Here is a 24,162-nt window from a genome sequence, read left to right on the forward strand (position 1 = left end):
TATTAAGTTTGTTATTCTGAATTGTAGACTTGTATGTATTTAATATTACATTTATATTACTGTTGTTATTTTTTTCAAATATAAATGTTAACTACAACTATCAGCTGATTTTGTTGTTACTACATCATGTGAGGATAAAAAAATAACCAGGAAATCCTTGATTACATTAATTTATCTCCTAAAATTTCTGTGATATCAGGTAATTGGTGACTTAATTTGTAGACGAAGAATTTATTATAAATATGGAAAATTATGTGATAAAAGGCCTGTATTCAAGGATGATAAAGTTGTTGTTTATGTTACAGGCCGAGATGTTATTGCTCAAGCCCAGTCTGGAACTGGCAAAACAGCAACCTTCTCCATAGCCATTCTAGAACAACTCAAGGTTGACTTCCCAGAATGTCAGGCCCTTGTCCTAGCCCCCACAAGAGAATTGGCTCAACAGGTAATTAACAGAAATAGTTTACAGTTTTAGCTATTCTACCATTGTAGGGAAGGTCATTGGATTACCTCTTCCTGCTTGTGCCTTGAAATAATAAAAAATGCAGGGCAAGGCACCTATGGTTTAAGCAGAAAAGTTGATGTATTACAAGTTACAATACAACTGTAATCAAAATAACATAGATAAAGTTTATTGGACAGGAATTGGATTATTTGTCTTTTTGTGTCGCCTCTACGGAGTAGTGGCGACATATAGGGATCACTTCTCCGTCGTCTGTCTGTCCGTCTGTCTGTCTGTCTGTCTGTCCGTCACAAAACTTGTCCGGACTACTCCTCATCAACTACTGGTGCAATTTCATCCAAACTTTACAGGAATGATCAGTACCAAGTCTAGTTGTGCATATTGTCAGCATTTTCCGGTTCAACGATTTTTGTCAGAGTTATGGCCCTTTAATAATTTTTAATTTTAAAGTTTGTCCGGACTACTTCTCTTATACCACTAATGCAATTTCAATGAAACTTTACAGGATTGATCTGTAGCTCAAGTCCTTGCGCATATTGCACGGGTTTTCCGGTTGAATGATTTTTGGCCGAGTTATGGCCCTTTGATAAAAAGGTTTCTTTTTCTGTGTGTTGCCAGATACACAAAAGCTTGTCCGGACTACTTCTCATCAACTACTGGTGCAATTCCATCCAAACTTTACAGGAATGATCAGTACCAAGTCTAGTTGTGCATATTGTCAGCATTTTCCGGTTCAATGATTTTTGTCAGAGTTATGGCCCTTTAATTATTTTTGTTTTTAAAGTTTGTCCGGACTACTTCTCTTATACCACTCATGCAATTTCAATGAAACTTTACAGGATTGATCTGTAGCTCAAGTCCTTGCGCATATTGCACGGGTTTTCCGGTTGAATGATTTTTGGCTGAGTTATGGCCCTTTGATAAAAAGGTGTTTTTTTCTGTGTGTTGCCAGATACGCAAAAGCTTGTCCAGACTACTACTCATAAACTACTGGTGCAATTTTATCCAAACTTTACAGGAATGATCAGTACCAAGTCTAGTTGTGCACTGTCCGTCTGTCTGTCTGTCTGTCACAAAATTTGTCCCAACATGAAATTTGCCTTCATGAGGCGACACATGTGATTACTGATCGCTCTTTTATAGCTTTTATCATGAAATTGAAACAAGCAAGAATTTTTTCATTATTGTGTAGGAAGAGAAATAGAAATATGGACACACAATTAAAAAATGTAGGATTTGTTAAACAGAAAAATATCTTCTATAGAAAAATAAAATATGAATGCCCTTAATTTATTGACCTGTCCTCTGTCATGATAGCATCTCTTATTTTAAAGGTTATATTGTGCCTAATCTTGCAGATAAAGCCAAAGTTTATAAATATTGTATTTTGTCTTTCCAGATTCAAAAAGTAATGATTGCTTTAGGAGATTATATGGGGGCACAGTGCCATGCCTGTATAGGTGGCACTGCTGTACGTGATGACGTACAGAAATTACAGAGTAGCACGGTGCATGTGGTTGTAGGCACTCCTGGCAGAGTACATGATATGATAAATAGAAGAGCACTAGGTAATATAACAATACAAGAAATACATGAGCCTTGTCACGACAAAACCAACATAATGGGTTTGGGACCAGCATGGATCCAGACCAGCCTGCGCATCCGCAGTCTGATCAGGATCCATGCTGTTTGCTATCAGTTTCTCTACTTGTAATAGCATTGGTGAAAGTTTTCAGGATTATTATTCGTGAAGTTCAGGATTTTCAGTTTCCTGAAAGCCTTCTATTTCCTATGTAAAAATATAGAAAACTGCTAAATTCAGGATTTTTAGAATTTCTAACTTTCACCCATGTAATAGAGTTGGTAAGCGAACAGCATGGATCCTGATCAGACTGCGCGGATGCACTATGTTGCTTTTGTCGTGACGCGGCTCATATCATATCAACTACCTGCAATTGCAGTCTCTATATTTGTGGTTGGAATATAAGATTGCTAAAACCCTATGCAATCCTATATTGTATGTGTAAATTCCAAGTCTTGTTTAATGTTTGGACCATTTTCTCAAGAATTATTTCTCACAGACCTTTTGGTAGATAATTTTGATGAAATAGTGTTCATCTGAATTGTTATAAAAAACATCACCTAACATTTGGTACAAAAATGTAGGCATGGCTCTGTACTTGTGATATATACATGTTATTATCATAAATGATTAAAAGGGTTAAATATGGTTGAATTTCATTTGTAGATCCAAGAAGTATAAAGATGTTCGTACTAGACGAAGCTGATGAAATGTTGTCTCGTGGATTCAAGGATCAGATTTATGATGTGTTCAGATACATGCCTCAAGATATTCAGGTGATTATTAGTACTTACACGAGAATGTGATAAACTTTATGTGTATATATATATTTTCAATATATTGTTTTACTCACAAGATAGATTAGTTTCATCAGGTTTTCTGAAACTTGTAAATTAATGAGAAATGTTTATCAAGAAAACTGAATGTTTGATAAAGCTAATTAAAAGAAGATTCCTGTATGAATTAATATGGTTTGTCGCTTGACTTATCAACAGTACTTGAGGTTGTACCTGGTTATGGTCAAATATGACACTAAAATGAAGTCTGAATTATTAAAAACAGCAGCTACAAAATTATCTTATAATACAGTTATTTTTTACTACAAGCAGTTACTAATGCTTTGGCACCAGGTTAATCCTATTTTACATCAATATAATGATATGTTTGCCAGAAACTGGTAAATGATAGGCAGTTGAGCTGATTATTTGAGAAAACCTTGTATGTTGTGGTGATAGGGCACAGCTTATTGATCTTTTACATGTGCTTCATATGTATATGAGAAACATAAACAAATGAAACATTCAAAATGCTTTATCTTTGTAATAAATATTACATACACATTTTATATATTAGTATATATGTGAATTTTATCCTTGAATTTCAGGTTATCCTGTTGTCTGCCACTATGCCAGATGAAGTGTTAGAAGTAACTAAAAGGTTCATGAGAGAACCTATACGTATTCTAGTTAAAAAAGAAGAATTGACCCTTGAGGGTATTAGGCAATTTTATATTCAAGTAGAAAAAGAGGTAAGCATGTGACCGAGTAGTTCGAGTAGATTTTTTGTTATTTCTTAATATGATAATGTTGGGTTGATTTTTGTTTGCATTTCTAATTGACGTAATTTAATTAAGATTGTTATGAAGCAAATTGGTAACCCTTACAGTGCTTCAATGACAAACTTTCAGTGCTTTTGTAATTTGCATTCCAAAGAACTAGTAGGTCTTAAGATTTATTGTATCACAATCATGTGAAAACATTAAAAGTTAAGCACGTATTTAAAGAATCGTGTAGCTGAAGGATTAGTAGAACTTCCCAAAAGCACCAGTTTATTCATGTTGGGTAAATTGGCCGTCAAGTGGAAGAATATTAAGTAGAGACTGACTTTTGGGTGAGGTGGAAATATTTCATGTTGTTTTCATCTCAATAAGTCAACCTACATTTTATTTGGTCTCATTCATTTAACATTGTGAGACTTTGCTATGACGTTCAGTTTATCTTCTTAATTAAACTGGTTATACATGATTTTTAAACACTACTTTTAGCTTGATAAATACTCCTGCTATTTAGTATTTATTTTTCATACCTGTTGTGTGAAGTTGTTTCACCTAAATTATGTAATGGTTTTAAAAAAACCTTCCCAAAAGCACCAGTAACTTTTTATTTGCTTTGCTGGCCGTCAAGTTGGAAGAATATTAAGTAGAGATCGGCTTTTGGGTGAGGTGGAAATAACTTTCCAATTGTTTTCATCTCAATAAGTCAACCTACAAATGATTTTGTTTTAATAATTCAATACATTAAATCGTTATTAAGATGAAAGAGTCAGAGGAAATTACTTCAAACACTTGTCCTTTGATTTTGTTTTAATAATTCATTACATTAAATCGTTATTAAGATGCAAGGGTCAGAGGAAATTACTTCAAACACTTGTTGTCCTTTTTGCTTCGAGTAAAAATAGACTTGAATATTACTGAAACAACTATGGTGTTCTCTGTAGTAAACTTTAAAGTAACCATTCAACCTTGTCATTGGTCCATTGACTTTCCCAGCATGCAAGGTCTTCCCAAAAGCACCAGTTTATCTTGAAAGGTTTATTGGCCGTCAAGTTGGAAGAATATCAAGTAGAGATCGGCTTTTGGGTGAGGTGGAAACATTCTTGTCGTTTTCATCTCAATAAGTCAACCTACATATAATTCTGTTTTAATAATGCAATACATTGATACATAGGGGCACAATAAGGCAAATGTTAGAGGATACGACTATTAATCACTTGTCCTTATGACTGTGGATAAAAATCGACTTTGAACACATGAAGCTGGCTTGGATTTTACAAAGAGAGCCATCTGTGGCAATCCCTCTAGTAAAGTTGAAAGTAACCATTCAACCTTGTCAGTTAATCTAGTACTTGGTCAACTTGCTTTTTCCACAAATAGTATGCAATGTCTTCCCAAAAGCACCAGTTTATCTTGAAAGGTTTATTGGCCGTCAAGTTGGAAGAATATCAAGTAGAGATCGGCTTTTGGGTGAGGTGGAAACATTCTTGTTGTTTTCATCTCAATAAGTCAACCTACATATAATTCTGTTTTAATAATGCAATACATTGATACATAGGGGCACAATAATTATAAGGCAAAGGTTAGAGGATACAACTATTAATCACTTGTCCTTATGACTGTGGATAAAAATTGACTTCTAACACATGAATCTGGTTCGAATTTTACAAAGAGTGCCATCTGTGGCAATCCCTCTAGTAAAGTTGAAAGTAACCATTCCACCTTGTCAGTTAATCTAGTACTTGGTCAACTTGCTTTTCAACAAATAGTATGCAATGTCTTCCCAAAAGCACCAGTTTATCTTGTAAGGTTTATTGGCCGTCAAGTTGGAAGAATATCAAGTAGAGATCGGCTTTTGGGTGAGGTGGAAATATTTCATATTGTTTTCATCTCAATAAGTCAACCTACAAAAGATTTTGTTTTAATAATCCAATACGTTAAAATGGTTATAAAGATGAAAGGGGGCTCTGAGGCAAAAAGGGTCTAAGAAAATGACTTACTATGAGTAAAAATATTCTGCTTTGAGTTAAAATATACATGTACTTAAATGCTCGAACCTGGCTTGGATAAGAGTATCATCTGTGGTGTTCCCTCTTGTAAACTTGAAATGAACAGTGTTTCTACTACTTGGTCCACTTACTTTTCCACAAATAGTATGCAATGTCTTCCCAAAAGCACCAGTTTATCTTGTAAGGTTTATTGGCCGTCAAGTTGGAAGGAAATCAAGTAGAGATCGGCTTTTGGGTGAGGTGGAAATATTTCATATTGTTTTCATCTCAATAAGTCAACCTACATTATTGAAGTATCTCTTATACATATTGGGAGTGTTCTGTTATGGTTTAGGCAATTTATGTATTACATTTTTAATGTCTTCCCAAGATCACCAGGTTATCTTTATTAGCTTAACTGGCGTATAAACGGAAGTAGATTAAGTAGAGATCGGCTTTTGGGTGAGGTGGAAACATTCTTGTTGTTTTCATCTCAATAAGTCAACCTACAGATTGATACATTTTGGATAAATTAAATTTATTTACGCAGTAATATCAGTGATAAGTTAGAAGTGGCCCAGTACCATGAATCACTTGCTTATTGTCATTTTAGATTTAAATAGCATATGGGATGTTTAATTCTTCCATCTGAGAAAAGTTTGTGCTTCATATTTTCTGCTAGTGTCTATTAATGCAAGAATTAATGCATTGAACTTATGTTTGAAAGGCTGTCCTGTAACCTTATAAGCATAAATGTATGACAGAAATAATCAAGAGTGCTCATTTCTCTGTTTATTATTTCAGGAGTGGAAGTTGGATACTCTATGTGATTTGTATGAGACTTTGACAATTACCCAAGCTGTGATCTTCTGTAATACACGTAGGAAGGTAGACTGGCTCACTGAGAAAATGTTGTCTAGAGACTTCACCGTGTCTGCCATGGTAAGTATTCTATACCCTTTATTAAACACCTTTGACACACCTTTCATTAATAGGAATGTATATAGAGAATACAAAAGAATTTCAGAAAATTTAGCAAACAAAATCGTGAGAATATGAAAGTAACAAAGAACAAAATATGAGACAGTAGTGCTTCAAATATTGTAACTTAATGAAAATTTTGTGTTTCTGGTAGTAACTTGAGTTATTATTAGATATACACAATGCCTTAACAACATTCATTTTGTTTTCTCATCTATAAAGTTTGGTTTCAAGTATGTCACAGCTATGTTTGTGTTTTGTTTGTAGCACGGAGATATGGATCAGAAGGAGCGTGATGTTATCATGCGTGAGTTCCGTACCGGCTCCAGCCGCGTACTTATCACTACTGACTTGCTTGCACGTGGCATTGATGTGCAACAAGTTTCTCTGGTCATCAACTACGATCTGCCAGCCAACAGAGAAAACTACATTCATAGGTAATGTTTATAAAGACTTTCATACAAATTCTAATCTATGCACCAGTCATATGTGACCACATTCCCCAACTCCTGCAGAATAGCGAGGAGTTTACATGTAATGTCACACTCCAGGCCTGGAGGTTATAAAGAAATTCTCCAAATTCAAACTCATATCTAGGGTATTTGATTGGTCAAAAACTGTCGCAGAATGTTTAATGACCAATATTAAAAATCCTGAGATTTGAGACAGAACTTTAACAGAAGTTTTTTAACATCGAGGCCAGGTAAAGGTCTTGTCCTGATTGATCGATTGATTTTCTTTAGACCGGGCGGTCAAGGATAACCTACGAAAGTGCATGCACTTATTTCCAGTAGGGTCCTTACCTCAGCAGACTGTAGACAGCTATGAGATGCAAGGGAATCCGGGAACCAGTCCCTAGCTCTTATTGAATAGATTCCTTGGTTCTTTTACATGCCCAGTGTATAGCACTGATACATGCGAGGATTGCCTGTGTTTCTTACCAGTAACCTCTAGTTAGGTGGGAAACACTGGAAGTGTTTCTGAAAAATTACAAGGGTGTTACCCAGGATCGAACCCAGAACCTCAGGAGTGACAAGTCAGTGGTCTAACCAACTGAGCTATCGCGCCACCTGTACTTCAGTAAATCCTGAAGTAAACCTTTGCTAAAGCACCTACTCTGACAAAGGGACATACACTTACTATTAAGGTGCCAGAAAACAATACTTCATTGATCTGGCATTATGAATTTGGATTATTTCCTCCACTTCCCCGATACTGCTGTATTAAGAGGGAAAGAAGGGAGTAGGGACAGGGCTTAAAATTGACTGGCGCTTTACTTACATAGATACAAATTCCTAGTCGCTCTTGTTTAAGACAACTGAATGCATTTTAAAGTGTCATGACAGTGCATGGTAGCTGTTATGTCTCATTCAGATGCTAGAGTAATGAAACAGTTTACATACCAGCATCAGTTTGTATGTGATGCTGGTTTACAAAGATTGGTACATTAAGTCAACTTTTATTGGCACTTTTGGCTTTATTCATTTATCAGTTTATGATAGCAGTCATGATATTAAGGGGAAACTTGGATTTTAAAGTAATTTTTGTAGAAATGTTCATTTGATAATTGAATTGTTGAAGAAATTTAAGACATTAATCATTTTAATGGATAGCAGTAAAGAATAAGGAAAATACAGACCCCTGTTGATAGGTTCTCAAGATCAGTGACTTCAAATTGTTGCCCTTTGCTTTGTTAGAACAAATTTCTTTAACATGCAAACATGTAAGCTAGTTAAGTAGTGGCATTCATTCTATCCAGGGCTGGTGTTTGTAGCCTTGTACGTGAAGTAGTACATATAGGGCAACAGGGGTCTTTATTCATCATTAAAACATAAAAATTGCTAATGTATAATTTATCGTAAGATGAGAAAAACTGTTTTAAAAAAATCTGCTAAACTAATATTTGTCTTGTGATTTTCAGGATTGGTCGTGGAGGACGATTTGGTAGGAAAGGAGTTGCAATAAACTTTATAACTCGGGAGGACGAAAGAACTCTACGAGACATTGAACAATTTTATAACACTCAAATTGAGGAAATGCCCATGAACGTCGCTGATCTCATCTAGATTATTTGGCTGATTACGAGTTGTTTCCGCGCGCTTATTTCACTATAATAAAATATAGTCATTGGTACCGAGATTTGGAATATTGTGGAAATTGTTGTTTACGCCCTTGGTACCGGTGATTTCTTGATTATTGCAAACTTTTAGTGTCGGTTGTCTGCTTGCAGACAAAATTATATATATTGATTACAGTGATACATTGCGAGGGATACGATTTACATTCAGTTGAATACAGCGATTTTTGAGAACAGTTGAATTTGGACTCCCCCTGGGCATTTAGTGCTTTTTAGGGAGAATTTTTTTTAATTAATTCAATGTTAATGTTATAATATTTGTGTATATACATCAATTGTACTTGTTAGGAATTTCTTTATCTATGTATTTTGTCATGTGAGCTATTGAATATTAGTGCGTTTCTGTGGTAAAAGAGGGAGAGTTTCCCTTTTTGGGACACGTTCCCCCCTTTGGGGGCCCCTTTCTGGGCTCTTATTTGATCCTTCAAAATTTAGCCTCAGAGTTGCTGTAAATATATATATAATTGTTTAGTGCTGCTGTATATTGAGCTGTTATTCCAAACACAACATATTTCACCATAAATACTTCTCTTACCTTTAATTTATTGCAGTTTTTTTATGTTACAGTGTTTGTTTCTCTAGATTAGAAAAATGGAATTGCCTCTTTATGACCATTGCACGGAATGTGCCTCTAGTTGGAAGCTGGTATATTGTGAGGTCTACGATAATACAAATCATGTAAAGCGCTATCAACAACAAATAATTCAAAGCCATAGGTGTATTAAAAAATTATATAATTTCAAATTGTTGTTTGATTATTTATTTCCACTTTAATCATTTCCACTATTACAGTTATGTAAAGAATTCCTTGTGCTGATAAAAAAAGAAGTTGCATGTGCTTAATTGTCGTTATAGAACAATTAAGGATTGACCAGGTTTGCCGACTGAATCCTGCAGTTGATATTGAATTTAAGGAAATCAGCTAAAGTGGTTCTACTTTAATACATGCTTTAACAAAAATTGCAAAAATGTAAAGATAGTTTTGAACTAGCCAAGGGCATTGGTATTATTTGAAGGTCTTGTCACTCGCTCAATAACAATAGTTCTACTGCTGTATGGGAGTGTGGAACTAGGTCTGGAGAGTCTCCCAAGAGTTTTAAACAACTGGAGCAGACTAATGATAGTTTGTGTGGAGGCAAAACACCTGGCCGTATAAAAGATTTCAAGTTTCACATAAATCTGCAATTACATCAGAAACCAAGACGTGCCATATCTTAAAGTAACAAAGAAAGCCTCTAGATGAATGGGTAATAGAAATATTAAATTCAGTCCTACCTACATTGTTGAAGAATACTGAACACATTTCTGGAAATTATTTTTGGAGAGTTTAAAGTTGTTAATCATTTGGGTGGATGGGGCTTAATTCAATTGTTACAATCAAGGCTTCATATTGAACTCTGTACATGAATTAATTTTAATTTATTTGTCATTCATATTTGTCCTTTTTGTAAGTTGAAATAAAGGTAAAAGCTGCCAAGATGGTATATGCAGATTTTCAAGGCTGTCTGAGCATAAAGGGTAAACATTTGATCTGGAACCAATATTGATTCCATTTTGTCAGGTAATCAAAGATTCTTTTCCTATGGGATAGAATTATTGACTTCCACAATCATACTAGTCACAACTAACAAAATACACTACACAACACCATTGCTTTTGAGACAAATGTTACTTTGAGAAGAAAGATAATAATTGTGAAATATGGTTGCTTTAAGGGTCCCTCCTCAAGAGACTTATGCAATCAAAACAACAAATAAGGTTTGAGATCTCTCAAAGAACACCTTTTTTAGTCAGTGTTTGATACAGTGAGAAAATGTGCAGCCTGACTGGGACCCTAGGAGAACCTTTCTGGGGCTCTACTTATTCAGCTATTTACAAGTCTCTCATCTATATACTGTAGTGAACAATTCTAAAGTTAACCACGACATACACGGTGTGCAGCCTGATTTGGACTCAAACCCCTGACCCTCAGAATACTTTTCTGTGACTCAATTGACTGAGCTATGATGCAAAATATCTCAAAACATGGCTATGCAAGTTTTTTTTTGCACAAATTAAAAAGAAGAAAGAAATATAGCAAAGACAAACGGTCTGTATTTTATGTCATTGACAGGACATGTATTAAACAGAACACATGTTCCAAATAATGTTCCCTTTTATTGCTTTACAAGTCAAATGATGCCCCATAATGTTCAAGAACTATTCTTTAATCTTTAAGACAAATATTGGTTTCACTTCTACAGTGCGAGACAAATTTCGTTAATGCACGATGAAATTCGATTTGCCAGGAGTTTTATGTAGCTAAATTAAGCTACTGAAGCCAGCACATATTTATCTTGTAAGGTCAAAGGTCACAAACTAGAACACATATTTTGGATAGTTTTATAAACCGGATAAATTAAATTAGCAAACTAACCCATGCGCATTTCACAGATATTACGAGCCATGGCGCCCATCGTAAAAACTTTCGATTATTTAGTGATAGGTGGGGGGTCCGGGGGTCTTGCCAGTGCTAGAAGGGCTGCAGAATTTGGCAAGAAAGTTGCTGTCATCGAAGAGGCAAGATGGGGAGGCACGTGTGTAAGTTTATTTTATATGATTATATGTTTATCACTGTTTAATTTTAGTGTACTTATTAATCAGTTAATGTTCTGATTAAATTTGCATACAAATTCGTTGTTTGTTTGAGCAGGATCTTCTAAAAATAGAATTTATCTATTTGAAAGACATGCAAGTAAGATATAATAAACACTGAAAATCCTGTAATATAAAGTTAGTGTACTGTACTGTATGCACGAGAATCCTAAGCTTTTCACTGTACTTGCCATTCTGAAAATAAAATGTACTGTTCTGAGAAATCCTACTGTAGCCAAGTAAGTTTGATATGAACAGTTTAATTCGTGTAACAGATTTTGTTTCATATTGTCAAACTTTTGGAAAAATAATTTACCTGCTAAAATTTTAACAAACTGTTTACTGTAATGATCCAAAGAATCCTTAGTATTGAAAGTTAGTATTTAAACAGTACTCACATGAACTTGGAATCCTATCAATAATAGCAGTAAAGTCGGATTTAAAACAAAATCCCATCCCTATATTTTTTTATTGGGATAATCTGACTATTTAATATTGACAGAGTTTCAATTTCCTGTGGTATACTATACACTGGGAATCCTGGAGTAAATTTAATGACTACTCTGAGAAGCCTATTGTAAATGTATACTGTCTTGAGTAAAGTATACTTTTGTTAAGGTAATACATTGTATACTCATAAGTATAGTATTGTACAGTAAGGGTACACCAGACCTTAATTGATTTTAATTTGTCACACTTATTTTTAGGTCAAAATGTCAAGGTCACCGTGGCCATAAATAGGTTATACATTCAACGGTCAATTTTCTCAGAAACTGTTAAAGCTGTCCACTTAAAACTTGGTTTACTTGGTCACTATCATCATATGATGCAATATCTTAAGGACAGATAATCCATCCTTGATTATATGTTTAAACAGGGTCTTTCAAAATTTCTATTTGAAAGACCCTGGTTTAAAGCTGTGTCCCATTTTGACCATTTTTTTGATTGACCTTTCTCAAAGACCACTAAAGATATTCACTTTAGACTTGTAATACTTGTATGATAGCTGAAGTGCATTTCTAAAGGATAAATAACCCTGATATCGCATGTTTGCAAAAAATATTATCAGAACAGAACAACACATATCTTTATTAACTCAAGTTACATTAGAAACACATGAGTACAGTATACATAATAGTGGTGAATATTTGTTAACTATCATATGACTTGGTTTTCTTATTATTTCTACATACAGTACAATTTGTAATGTGAAAAATTAATAGTTACTATGAGAGATGAAAAAAAGAAAACTAACAAATAACTACCATCTGAAGGGGGTAGATACACAAACAATTAGTCCTCACTTCTCGATGCCAGTTTGAAACTGACTATAGTAATGTGAAGGTGCAAAAAAATATTATCCTTATGCTAGTATGCTCTAAAAATGAAAGTTTAAGGTTACATGGTCTGTATGTAGTTACTAGAATAAAGTTAAAGAGGTAAATTATTTAAAGTTAAAGTTTGTTTTAAATTAAATTGATGTAATAATAACAAGAATGGAAGGCAACTTTGTAGTGTTCCGCACTTTTAACATTTATGTGCCACAGCCATTGCTGATTATATACGTATGTTTTAAGAATATTATTCTATGGGTCTATTATATTCATTGAATTGAATATCCTTGATTTGCTTTAACAGGTGAATGTTGGATGTGTACCTAAGAAGATAATGTTTAACACTGCCATGCATTCAGAGTTTATACATGATCACAAACACTATGGTTTTGATGTGGAAGTAAAAGGATTTAGCTGGCGGTAAACATTTATTTCTGCTTTTTTGAAATGTTTCAATTTCAGATTATAAAGGTTATACCTGTATGGTCTATGAGAATTATGCTGATATGTAAATAACTCAATTCTACATAATACATTATTAGAATTTTAAAATTGATTCATAACTCTTGTTACCTCCCTTTGTTCTGGGGAAGACTAGCTGAACCTTTTGATTTGTGTACAACATACATTTGACTGACTTTACCTGTGCAACTCATTTCATAAGGAATATTATTTTATTTTCTTCCCTCAAAGTTTAATTCTTAGTTCGTTTTAAAGTTAAACAATGGCACTGTTAGGTTTATTTTGCAGCTTTACAGCTTTCCTGGTGGAGGAAGCTTTCAGATGAAGAGACTGGTTTGACTTTTATTTCCAGTATATGTATATCTTTTAAGGATGAAATCTCACTAAAATGTGTTGTGTTTTTTTCTTTTATTTACAGAAAAGTGAAAGCTACCAGGGATGCCTATATCAAAAGATTGAATGGAATTTATGAATCAAATCTAGAAAAGGTATGTGATTAAATTAGGTGCAGATAAGTATAAAATTATCCACACCGTCTGTAAAATTGTTAAAGGGGTCAGGTTTTCTTTTCAAAATTTTAGAAAGAGGTCTTGTGATGTATATATGTGAACTTTGTTCGATGATCAAGTGCGAGATTTTTTTCAAAAAGGGAGTTTTTAGAATTTGCAATAAACAAAGAAAAAGTTCTGACATCAAAACGAGGGAGAATTCTTTAATTTGTGAAAATACCCCTTATTTTAAGAAAAATCTTTGAAAATATGGCTGCAGAAAGTGGGAGTCTCCCACTAAAAGTGGAAGAATTCGCATGTTTGGTGATGATGATGATCAGTAACTGATAGTGGTTCACTTAGGAGGGGAGACATTTTCAGTTTGAAGAGGTCATTTTTATAACATATATAGTTTATTACAGACCTTTACTTATTAAAGCTGTTTTAGAATTGAAAAAAAATAAACAGAATTTATTTCTTCACAGTCAAAGGTAGAGAAGATAGTTGGTCATGCAACATTTACTGATGATGGTTATGTCGAGGTAAATGGAGAGAAAATATCAGCGGAACATATCATGATAGCTACTGGAGGAAAACCAATGGTGCCTTCCATACCTGGTAAACACATAGCTTATCTTTTCTTTATGTGTAGAATTACGGTAGATGTCAAGAACAATGCTAGAGCTTTTACTCCACAAAGGTTCACTTTTAAAATCAGGTGTACAGGGTTTTCATTATTTAACAGATTGGTGATCCATATCATCGGTTCAAATGCTCTTAAAATTGGTTATATTTTCAGCGTGAGATTAAAATATCCCCCTTAACCTCTAGCAGGGCCAAAATACCATTTTTGGGGAAGGGGCCTCAGCCTTTTTCTTGGGGAAAATATGCGTGATTTTGGCATTTGGGAAAAGGCGCTCAAATTTAACACAAACTTTTAACAAGTTCTTCAAAATAGACAAGCAAAAACCATTGGGAAATACTAATAAGGCAGTAAAAGACATTTATTCAACACCATCATTTAATTTTCTTCTAAATTCTATGGGAAATTTCAAAAGACTGGGAAATTTTGAGGACCAAACTGGGGAAAAAAAAAAAGAGACTAGCTTGGTTGGGGAAGCACCCAATATTCGGCCTCTACAAAGAAGGTTTTTTTGGCCCTGCCTCTAGTTAAATTGGTTGTTTTTCGCTGGCACATCTATTGCCTCAGATAAAAATGAAAACTGTGGCTGTAAGTGAATGTGTACTACATGTATTAATTATAATGTAGGACAATATTAATATTTAGTACAGACAAATATTAATTAGTTATCCATTGGTTGAGATAAAAACTCATTAATAACTCTTGTCAGTTTACAGTAATTTATAAAACAGAATGAAGAACAATATATGAACTTCAATTGAGTAAATATAATATATATTTATACCCCCGCACAACAAAGTTGTAAGGGGGGTATACTGGAATCAGCTTGTCCGTCCGGCTGTCCGTCCGTCCGTTCGTCGGTTTTTTCTTGTCCGCCCAATAACTTAAGATTCCTTTGACCCTTAGTCTTCATATTTGGCATGGAGGTTAGTCATGATTAGTAGATGACCCCTATTGATTTTGAGGTCACTAGGTCAAAGGTCAAGGTCACAGGGGCCTTGACTTCAAAAAGCTTGTCCGCCCAATAACTTAAGATTCCTTTGACCCACAGTCTTCATATTTAGCATGGAGGCTAGTCATGATAAGTAGATGCCCCCTATTGACTTTGAGGTCACCAGGTCAAAGGTCAAGGTCACAGGGGCCTTGACTTCAAAAAGCTTGTCCGCCAAATAACTAAAGATTCCTTTGACCCACAGTCTTCATATTTGGCATGGAGGTTAGTCATGATTAGTAGATGACCCCTATTGACTTTGAGGTCACCAGGTCAAAGGTCAAGGTCACAGGGGCCTTGACTTCAAAAAGCTTGTCCGCCCAATAACTTAAGATTCCTTTGACCCACAGTCTTCATATTTGGCATGGAGGTTAGTCATGATTAGTAGATGACCCCTATTGACTTTGAGGTTACCAGGTCAAAGGTCAAGGTCACAGGGGCCTTGACTTCAAAAAGCTTGTCTGCCCAATAACTTTAGATTCCTTTGACCCACAGTCTTCATACTTGGCATGGATGTTGATCATGATTAGTAGATGACCCCTTATGATTTTGAGGTCACTGGATCAAAGGTCAAGGTCATAGGGACTTTTACTTCAAAAAGTTTGTCCACCCATTAACTTAAGATTCCTTTGACCCACAGTCTTCATATTTGGCATGGATGTTGATCATGACTATAAGGTGACCCCTATTGATTTTGAGGTCACTGGGTCAAAGGTCAAGGTCACAGGGACCTTGACAAAAAAAAAGCTTTTCTTCTTAATTGCTAAAGAATGTCCTGTCCACAATGTATTGATTTTGACATTTTCACATTTGAAGCATGTAGAATACATAACTTAGCAATGCACTGGCTTAGTAACCTCAGATTTGGCAGGGAGGTTGTCCTTGAGCTCTAAATGGCCAATGTTGATTCTGATTCTGACAAAGTGGTATGCGGGGGTATTCACGCCATGATAGTGGCAGTTCTAGTTTCTGTTGATCAATAATTGATGCAGACATTTGAAAAAATGGATAATTTTGATTAATTATTTTAATGTCTGTGAATTTTGAAAATTCAACAAAAACATATACAAAAGCAGGTGGCCATGTCTCGTAGCAGAGATGACAAAATAATGGTTAGGAATAAGTCCTGCAAAGGACATTTATAAACAGGACACAACATATTTGTATGAACACTGAACATGACATATATTTTACTAAAATCATTTAATTATACATGTATTACCATTATTTGTAGGTGGACAGCATGCTATAACTAGTGATGGTTTCTTTGAACTGGAAGACCTTCCAAAGTAAGTTAAACAGAACTACTGTTTCACAAAGTTGTTTAGATATTTATAGTCACATATAACCATTTTAGTATAATAGGAATACACTGCTCTTATGATTTCACAAATACAATTTCTGTTTGTTGATGGAAGAAAAATGTGGCCCATGCAGTCCATGAGTAGTGAAACATTTCTTGAATTCTAACACAGTTTGGAATATTTCTCATATAAACAGATATTTAACCTGATAATAAATAGCTGGAGTAATATAACTGATTTAAACTGACTTTATAGATATTTTATTGAAAGTCTTGATAACCCTAAAAATCAAAGTACCAGTTATTGCTAGTAGAATGACTTTTACAAGGGAGGCAATGCAGTATCTAGGGGTAAATATGTAATAACTGGGGAAGGGGTGGAGGAATTGTCAATATAATTTTTAGAGGGCACCAATGTAATTTTTAGGGGGCACCAATGTATTACATTTCTAGGGGGTACCAACTTAATTACAAAGAGTCACAAAAGTAATCCTTAGTGATGATTTAATTTCATTAGACATATATAAAAAAACCCACAGAGACAGTGCACAACACTGTGTTAACTAATGAAGATGAAAATCCATAAGGAATATTTCTACCTGTCACATGGTAAGTTGGTCATATACCTCTAAGAAACTTTAATTTTGAGAAATCACATTGATTTGAAAATTCACAAATACAAGTACCAGTATATAGATTGAATGATTTGTTGTGTATTATATACAGTATACTTACAAAACCGGTTGTAAAGAGGCAGTCGGTACGATTTGACCTTTTTTGCATTTTCACTTTTGAAAGTTTCACTGTAATATATTTTTGTTAAAGTAGTTGACTTTGTTTATTTTGTTTGGCACAGGAAGGTGGTTGTTGTTGGGGCAGGTTACATTGCTGTAGAATTGGCGGGAATATTTAACGCTCTAGGATCAGATACATCTATATGTATACGTTACGATCAAGTGCTGCGAAATTTTGATGGCATGATTAGTCATACGTTAACTTCGGAACTGGAGAACTCCGGAATGAAAGTCTGCCGTAGAACACAGGTTAGAGATTTATTATATGCAGAAATTTTTTGCATGAAACTATATTCTTTTAGAGAGACTATTCATTTAATAACCAACTGTATTGCATTTTGCATTTACTTCATATATAGGAATTGACAGCTATAATTACGGTCATGCAAAAGGAGATTATATAAATTATACTTGTAGCTTTGTTGCTTAGCAACCAGCATTTAGGGAATTTGTTCTAGGACTGGTCAGTATTGGTTGGCATAGTGTGCATTGGTGGAGTATTTCAGCAGTAAGTTGATGTAACAAGGTTTCAAGTATGCTCTCTGCTGCATGTAAACACTGTCATCTTTGTAACTAAAATACATGTATTGTTTTAGGATATTTATACTAAAAATCTTTTTTAGTTAATATGAATACTTCTAATTTTCTGAGGTTTTTTTTATACACAGTAATATATACTTCATTATGCCTAATTGTAATTCAGTTGTGTTTGATATTATACAGGTTACTAAAGTTACTAAGGAATCTAATGGCACTTTGACCCTTGACCTTAACACTGGAGATCAGATGAAGGACGTGAATTGTTTGTTATGGGCTATTGGAAGAGTACCAAACACTAATAATTTAGGATTAGAAAAAGTGGTAAGTTTTTTCTGAAATGGTTTCTTTTCCTTGCTGGAAACTTCTTGTTTGAAAAGCAATAAATATTAAGCAAGCAGTCAGTGCACATAGTTGTAATGAATCAAATTTCTCTTTATGGCACAAACATTAGTATTTCTATGTATGCATGTTATAATTAGGAAATATATTTTTATTATGAGTGCATATTCATACAATGTATTTGTATCCCTACCTGTCAAAATGCTAAAAAATAATCTTTGATCCCTGGAATGTCAGTGTGACTTCAAATCCAACTCAAAGGGCGTCCATGATTGTTGACTTCAAACCACTTGCCCCTTACCACTAAGGGTTCGAATCCTGCTGGATACTTTGGATTTTTTCATGTATCCAGGTAGCTTACAAATACTCTGGTGCTTGTTTGTGTCTGAAATAATGCATGGAGAGGCACCTGAGATCTTCCTCCACTAATAAAGCTGGAAAGTCACCATATGACCTTTACTGTGCTGGTGCGACATAAAACCAAACCAACAGAAAGAAATGACTGTTTGAATGTTTCGGAAACACTCTTTTTGTTTAAGTTTGGTTTACTGTTGTCCAATGAGCTCAGTGAATTCTCTTTTAACAAGGCTGAATTCCCTATTGACAAGGCTTGTTGTTAACTAACACATCACCTATTTGACATTAAACCAGATCTGAAACTAGATTCTTATAATATACCCACAATAATTGTCTTCTCGCATCCACCTCCCCCTGATAATATTTGCTACTCAATCATAGCTCCACCCACTATGTCTTGTGACCTTAATTTATCTTTTTTAAGGGAATCAAAACAGACAGCAAGGAAAATATTGTCGTTGATGAGTTCCAAAATACCAATTTACCAAAACGTTACGCATTGGGCGATGTTTGTGGCAAGGCTTTACTCACGCCAGGTAAGTGGCTGACTTCAACTTGTGTACTGCTGTGCTAGAACTGGGTAGAACCCAGCCTTGGATTATGAATTTTTAGAGGAGTTTAGTTGTTTTATTTAGGCGCCACATAATTCCTGAAAAAAAACTATGAGGGGCATCTAAGGTCATCAATGAATTAAGTTGAAAAATTGCATATCATAACTTTTTAAGTGTTCTTAAATTCCAAAGAAAAATCAACAAAAAACATTTTCATAAACACATTTAATACATGTATAAAAAAATTCAGCACTAGCATATTTCATAATAGTTTTAAGTACAGGTAGGGAAATATTTTCTAGTCCTTTGCTATTCTGTAATGATATTAATAGTACAACAATACAGGTATTTATAGTGTGCAAATTAAAAAAAAATTATTTGTTAATTTTGTTGTGAGAAGTAAGTTCAGCACACATTAGCAAAAATCTCCACTTTCACCAATTTTTCTCTCTTCAGTTGCCATAGCAGCCGGTCGTAAGCTGGCACATCGCCTGTTTGACAACAAACCAGATTGGAAATTAGATTATGATAATATACCCACAGTTGTCTTCTCACATCCACCTATAGGAACTATTGGACTGACTCAAGGTAAACTGAATTCTTCCTGATAATTATCATAACTCCTCCCATTTCATCATAGCTCCACCCACTATGTCATATGACTTAACCTTTACACTGTTGGAGCTAAAGTTGATTAGCCCTTGCCACCAGTATAGAGCCAGACCAGCCTTCTCATCTCAACAGTCTGACCAGGCTCTATACTGTTGGCTGAACAACTTTAAATTTTCATCTTCATATCCCCAAAATTGATAATGGATAGTTTCAAAAATGGAAGCTGGACGAGTCCATTTAGAAATTCAACAGATTATGGTTTAATATACACAAATAATATCAACAGTAATATCAACAGTTTTGAGGTGAGGGAATTCGCATTTGACAAATACATCTTGTAAATTTTATGATGTTGTTATGTGCCACAATGTGTGTTACTTTTACTGAATGCCATTTTCCTAGTCAAATTTTCTGTACAAAAAATGAAGCATTGTTTGTGACATTAAGTTTTATGTATGGGTCTTTTTTCATTTGCCATTTCATCCATTTCAACAGTTTGTAGTCGAAACTTGTTTTAAGGTAACTGTTTTGAAAACAGTAAAGGGTCGGATTGCTATTATGAATGTTAGATTAAAGGTAGTAATTAGACCTGAATGCATTGATTAAAATGTAGTAAAATATAATGTTGTTGATTTAATTTTAATTAATTTGTTTATTGGTTATTCTAAGTAACCTCTCTTGCAGGCACATTTATAATTACAAATTCTATGAAAGCAAATAGAAATCGAAAGTAGCATGCAGACAGTGTACAACTTTGACGATCATTGGAAATCATCTGAAAAATGACCGAGTACTCGAGTACTGATTTTGGTATTCATTGCCATCCCTAGTAATAGAACTTCATGCACATATCACAGCATGTATTATATTTTACAGAGGAGGCAGAACAGAAATATGGAGCAGCTGATATCAAAATTTACTCGTCAACATTTGTTCCAATGTACTACGCTATGACAGAACATAAAGTCAAATGTAGCATGAAATTGATTTGTTTGAAATCCCAGAATGAAAAGGTATTTTTGAGCTATTTTATTTAATGTTAACCATGGAACTGTAAGTAGTTTAGCCTTTGCCACAAGTATAGAGCCAGGTTTAACTCAGAATAAACTGTTTCAAATTATTCAATAATGTCTGGTTAGGAAGAAGCACCTTTTCCTAAAACAGGTTATCTTCCTTACATGAAAGAATCAATGGTTCCCAGCAGTATTTGAACACACAGCTGCGATGGCAAACTTAAACACTCGGCCAGGGAGGTACGTCGAGAAAAAATTCAAAATTGAGCTTACAGTAATGTCTAAAGGGTTGAAGAAGAATCTTGAGAATATTTTCAATTATAATGAAAAATGAAAAAAGTATTTTGTCTACCCCATAGAGTAGTCTAACTTAGCTCTATACAGTTGGCTGATTATCTTCAAATTTTCTTCTTGATATCCCTAAAATTGATAATGAACAGTTCCAAAACTAAAATCTTGACAAGTCCTTTTAGTCCAGGGTTTATATTATCATTGGTTATTCAATGTTTGTGCTACATCGGTACTGGCATCCCTTAAGCTTTATATAGACTGTTCTTAATTGTCCCCCGCCTTTTCGAAGAAAAAAGGGGGATATAGAAATAGGCTCCGTCCGTCCGTCTGGACGTCCGTCTGTCCGTCTGTCCGTCCGTCACACTTTCGTGTCCGGTCCATAACTTTGTCATTTATGAAAGGAATTTGAAATAACTTGGCACAAATGTTTATCATAATAAGACGATGTGTCATGCGCAACAACCAGACCCCTACCTCCAGGGTCAAGGTCACACTTGCTCATTCAAGGTCAACATTGCCTATTTGAGGGTATATGTCGTGTCCGGTCCTCACTTTTCTTATCTATGAAGGAATTTTGTAAATACTTGCCATAATTGTTCACAATAATCAGACGATGTGTCATGCGCAAAAACCAGTCACCTACCTTCAAGGTCAAGGTCACACTTGGAGGTCAAATATTAACATAGTCTGTTACAGGGTATATTTCGTGTCCGGTCCATAACTTTGTCATTTATCAAAGGAATTTGTAATTACTTGGCTCAAATGTTTGTTATAATAAGACGATATGTCATGCGCAACAACCAGACCCGTACCTTCAGGGTCAAGGTCGTACTTGCTCATTCAAGGTCAACATTGTCTATTTGAGGGTATATGTTGTGTCCAGTCCATAACTTTCTTATCTATGAAGGGATTTTGTAAATACTTGCCATAATTGTTCACAATAATCAGACGATGTATCATGCGCAAAAACCAGTCACCTACCTTCAAGGTCAAGGTCATTGGAGGTCAAATATTAACATAGTCTGTTACAGGGTATATTTCGTGTCAGGTCCATAACTTTGTCATTTATCAAAGGAATTTGAGATAACTTGGCATAAATGTTTGTTATAATAAGACGATGTGTCATGCGCAACAACCAGACCCGTACCTTCAGGGTCAAGGTCGTACTTGCTCATTCAAGGTCAACATTGTCTATTTGAGGGTATATGTCGTGTCCGGTCCATAACTTTCTTATCTATGAAGGACTTTTGTAAATACTTGCCATAATTGTTCACAATAATCAGATGATGTGTTATGCACAAAAACCAGTCACCTACCTTCAAGGTCAAGGTCACACTTTGAGGTCAAATACTTACATAGTCTGTTACAGGGTATATTTTGTGTCAGGTCTATAACTTTTTCATAGATCAAAGGATTTTGAAAATACTTCGCACAAATAGTCACTATAATAAGAGGATGTGTCATGCGCACTTAGAGGTCAAATAGTCACAATAATAAGACAATATGTCAAGTACAACACCTGCACCCCTACCTCCAAGGTCAAGGTCACACTTGGAGGTCAAAGGTTAACAGAGTCTGTTATTTGGTATATTTTGCTTCCCGTCCATTACTTCTTCGTAGATTAAGGGATTTTGAAAATACTTGGCACAAATAGTCACAATGATTAGATGATATGTCATGCGTAACATCTTTGTCCCTACCTCCAAGGTCAAGGTCACACTTAGAGGTCAAAGATTTACATAGTCTGTTATAGGGTATATTTTGTGTCCAATCTATAACTTCTTCATAGTTCAAGGGATTTTGAAAATACTTGGCACAAATAGTCTCAATAATAAGACGTTATGTCATGCACAACACCTGCTCCCCTACCTCCAAGGTCAAGGTCACACTTAGAGGTCAAAGCTTAACATGATAGATTTTTAAATTCCGTGTTTCATTTTATTTTTTTAACAAACTTATTGTTACATTTGCAGATCTAGCATTTATCATAATTTTGGACTGAATGTCCTGAGATCCATTCCTCAATCTTTTGAAATAGCACAATTTTATGCTTCATATAAAACTCCCGGGGCGGGGGACGTTGGTAACTCTGTTACAAATTCTTGTTCATAGCAGGGGTAGGCCAATTGTACTAAAGTTCCACCAATTAGCAGAGTGATGGCAAGAGAAGTGAATATAGATTAAGATAAAGTTTTAAAATTAAATTAACATATTTAAGATAAATGCCTATAGATATAGAACGAATTCTTATCTCAATCATGGTTTTCATGAGAATATTTTGTATTGTTGTTTTAGGTGATAGGACTCCACATGCTGGGACAAGGTTGTGATGAAATGTTACAAGGATTTTCTGTGGCTATCAAGATGGGGGCAACAAAAGCCCAGTTTGATGACGCTGTTGCTATTCATCCTACGTCAAGTGAAGAGCTTGTTACAATGAGATAGTCCTGTTTCCCGTGGTGTGTTGTTGTGGTTGCCATAGCAATAAAAATTATACATGTGTAATCAAACTATCTGCTTAAGAAAATCTACTTACTTAACTTAAGTGTTAGGTATATAATAATCAGACTTTTCTATAATTCTGTGAAAATATCTCAACTCTGTGAATGCAAGAGTTTATCTTTAAAAGCTTAGAGCTTTGTTTGTATGAGTATTGAATTTTATGGAAAATGACAAAATATTATATCCATGTAAAATAAAACATGTTTATAAAATTAAAAATTTAACAAATTGCAAGCTACTTTGCATGAAAGTGTTTTTTTTTTATATATAACTTGACTATTGTAGGCATATTAAAGCGGCCTTTCAGCTTTTCTAAAGGTTAGATATGTTATTTTTAGGTAAATCATTTTTTATAGGTAAATCATTTCATATAATTGTCAAATGAATAGAATTAAATTTGAATTAAATTTGGCGATGATAAAATACATAAACCCTGGATACCTCTAATCTGTACTCTATATTTAAACTAGTTAAGCAGACGATTTGTTTCCTGATGTCCTATTTTTAGAAACAAACGTCACTAACACGCTAAAAATAGCTCTGGGGACGCTGTTTTTAAGAAGGTTTGACAATGATATGATGCACTTTTCCAAGATAAAATTACT

General features: G+C 34.6%; 2 protein-coding genes across 2 annotated transcripts; both read left to right on the forward strand.

Annotated features, from left to right (window-relative positions):
• Window positions 1–305: 305 nt before the first annotated feature.
• On the forward strand, window positions 306–9,447 carry LOC132736667 (eukaryotic initiation factor 4A-I-like; the record flags this gene model as incomplete). The annotated part of the gene is given in 7 exon segments (XM_060723857.1): window positions 306–445; window positions 1,863–2,031; window positions 2,712–2,821; window positions 3,430–3,573; window positions 6,390–6,527; window positions 6,834–7,003; window positions 8,488–9,447. Coding segments are annotated over 7 exon segments (1,016 nt in total), but the record flags the coding sequence as incomplete, so codon positions are not given.
• A 1,609-nt stretch (window positions 9,448–11,056) lies between these two features.
• On the forward strand, window positions 11,057–23,806 carry LOC132736668 (glutathione reductase, mitochondrial-like). Its single transcript, XM_060723858.1, has 11 exons — window positions 11,057–11,283; window positions 12,976–13,091; window positions 13,552–13,621; window positions 14,107–14,239; window positions 16,490–16,544; window positions 17,415–17,601; window positions 18,076–18,213; window positions 19,013–19,124; window positions 19,596–19,727; window positions 20,628–20,764; window positions 23,351–23,806. The coding sequence occupies exons 1-11, from the start codon at window positions 11,122–11,124 to the stop codon at window positions 23,498–23,500; spliced, it is 1,392 nt and encodes a 463-aa protein (XP_060579841.1). The 5' UTR covers window positions 11,057–11,121; the 3' UTR covers window positions 23,501–23,806.
• The last annotated feature ends 356 nt before the right edge of the window (window positions 23,807–24,162 follow it).

This window comes from Ruditapes philippinarum, unplaced genomic scaffold (genome assembly GCF_026571515.1).
Source record: "Ruditapes philippinarum isolate M1 unplaced genomic scaffold, ASM2657151v2 ctg3800_1_1_1_1, whole genome shotgun sequence".
Classification (NCBI taxonomy): domain Eukaryota; kingdom Metazoa; phylum Mollusca; class Bivalvia; order Venerida; family Veneridae; genus Ruditapes; species Ruditapes philippinarum.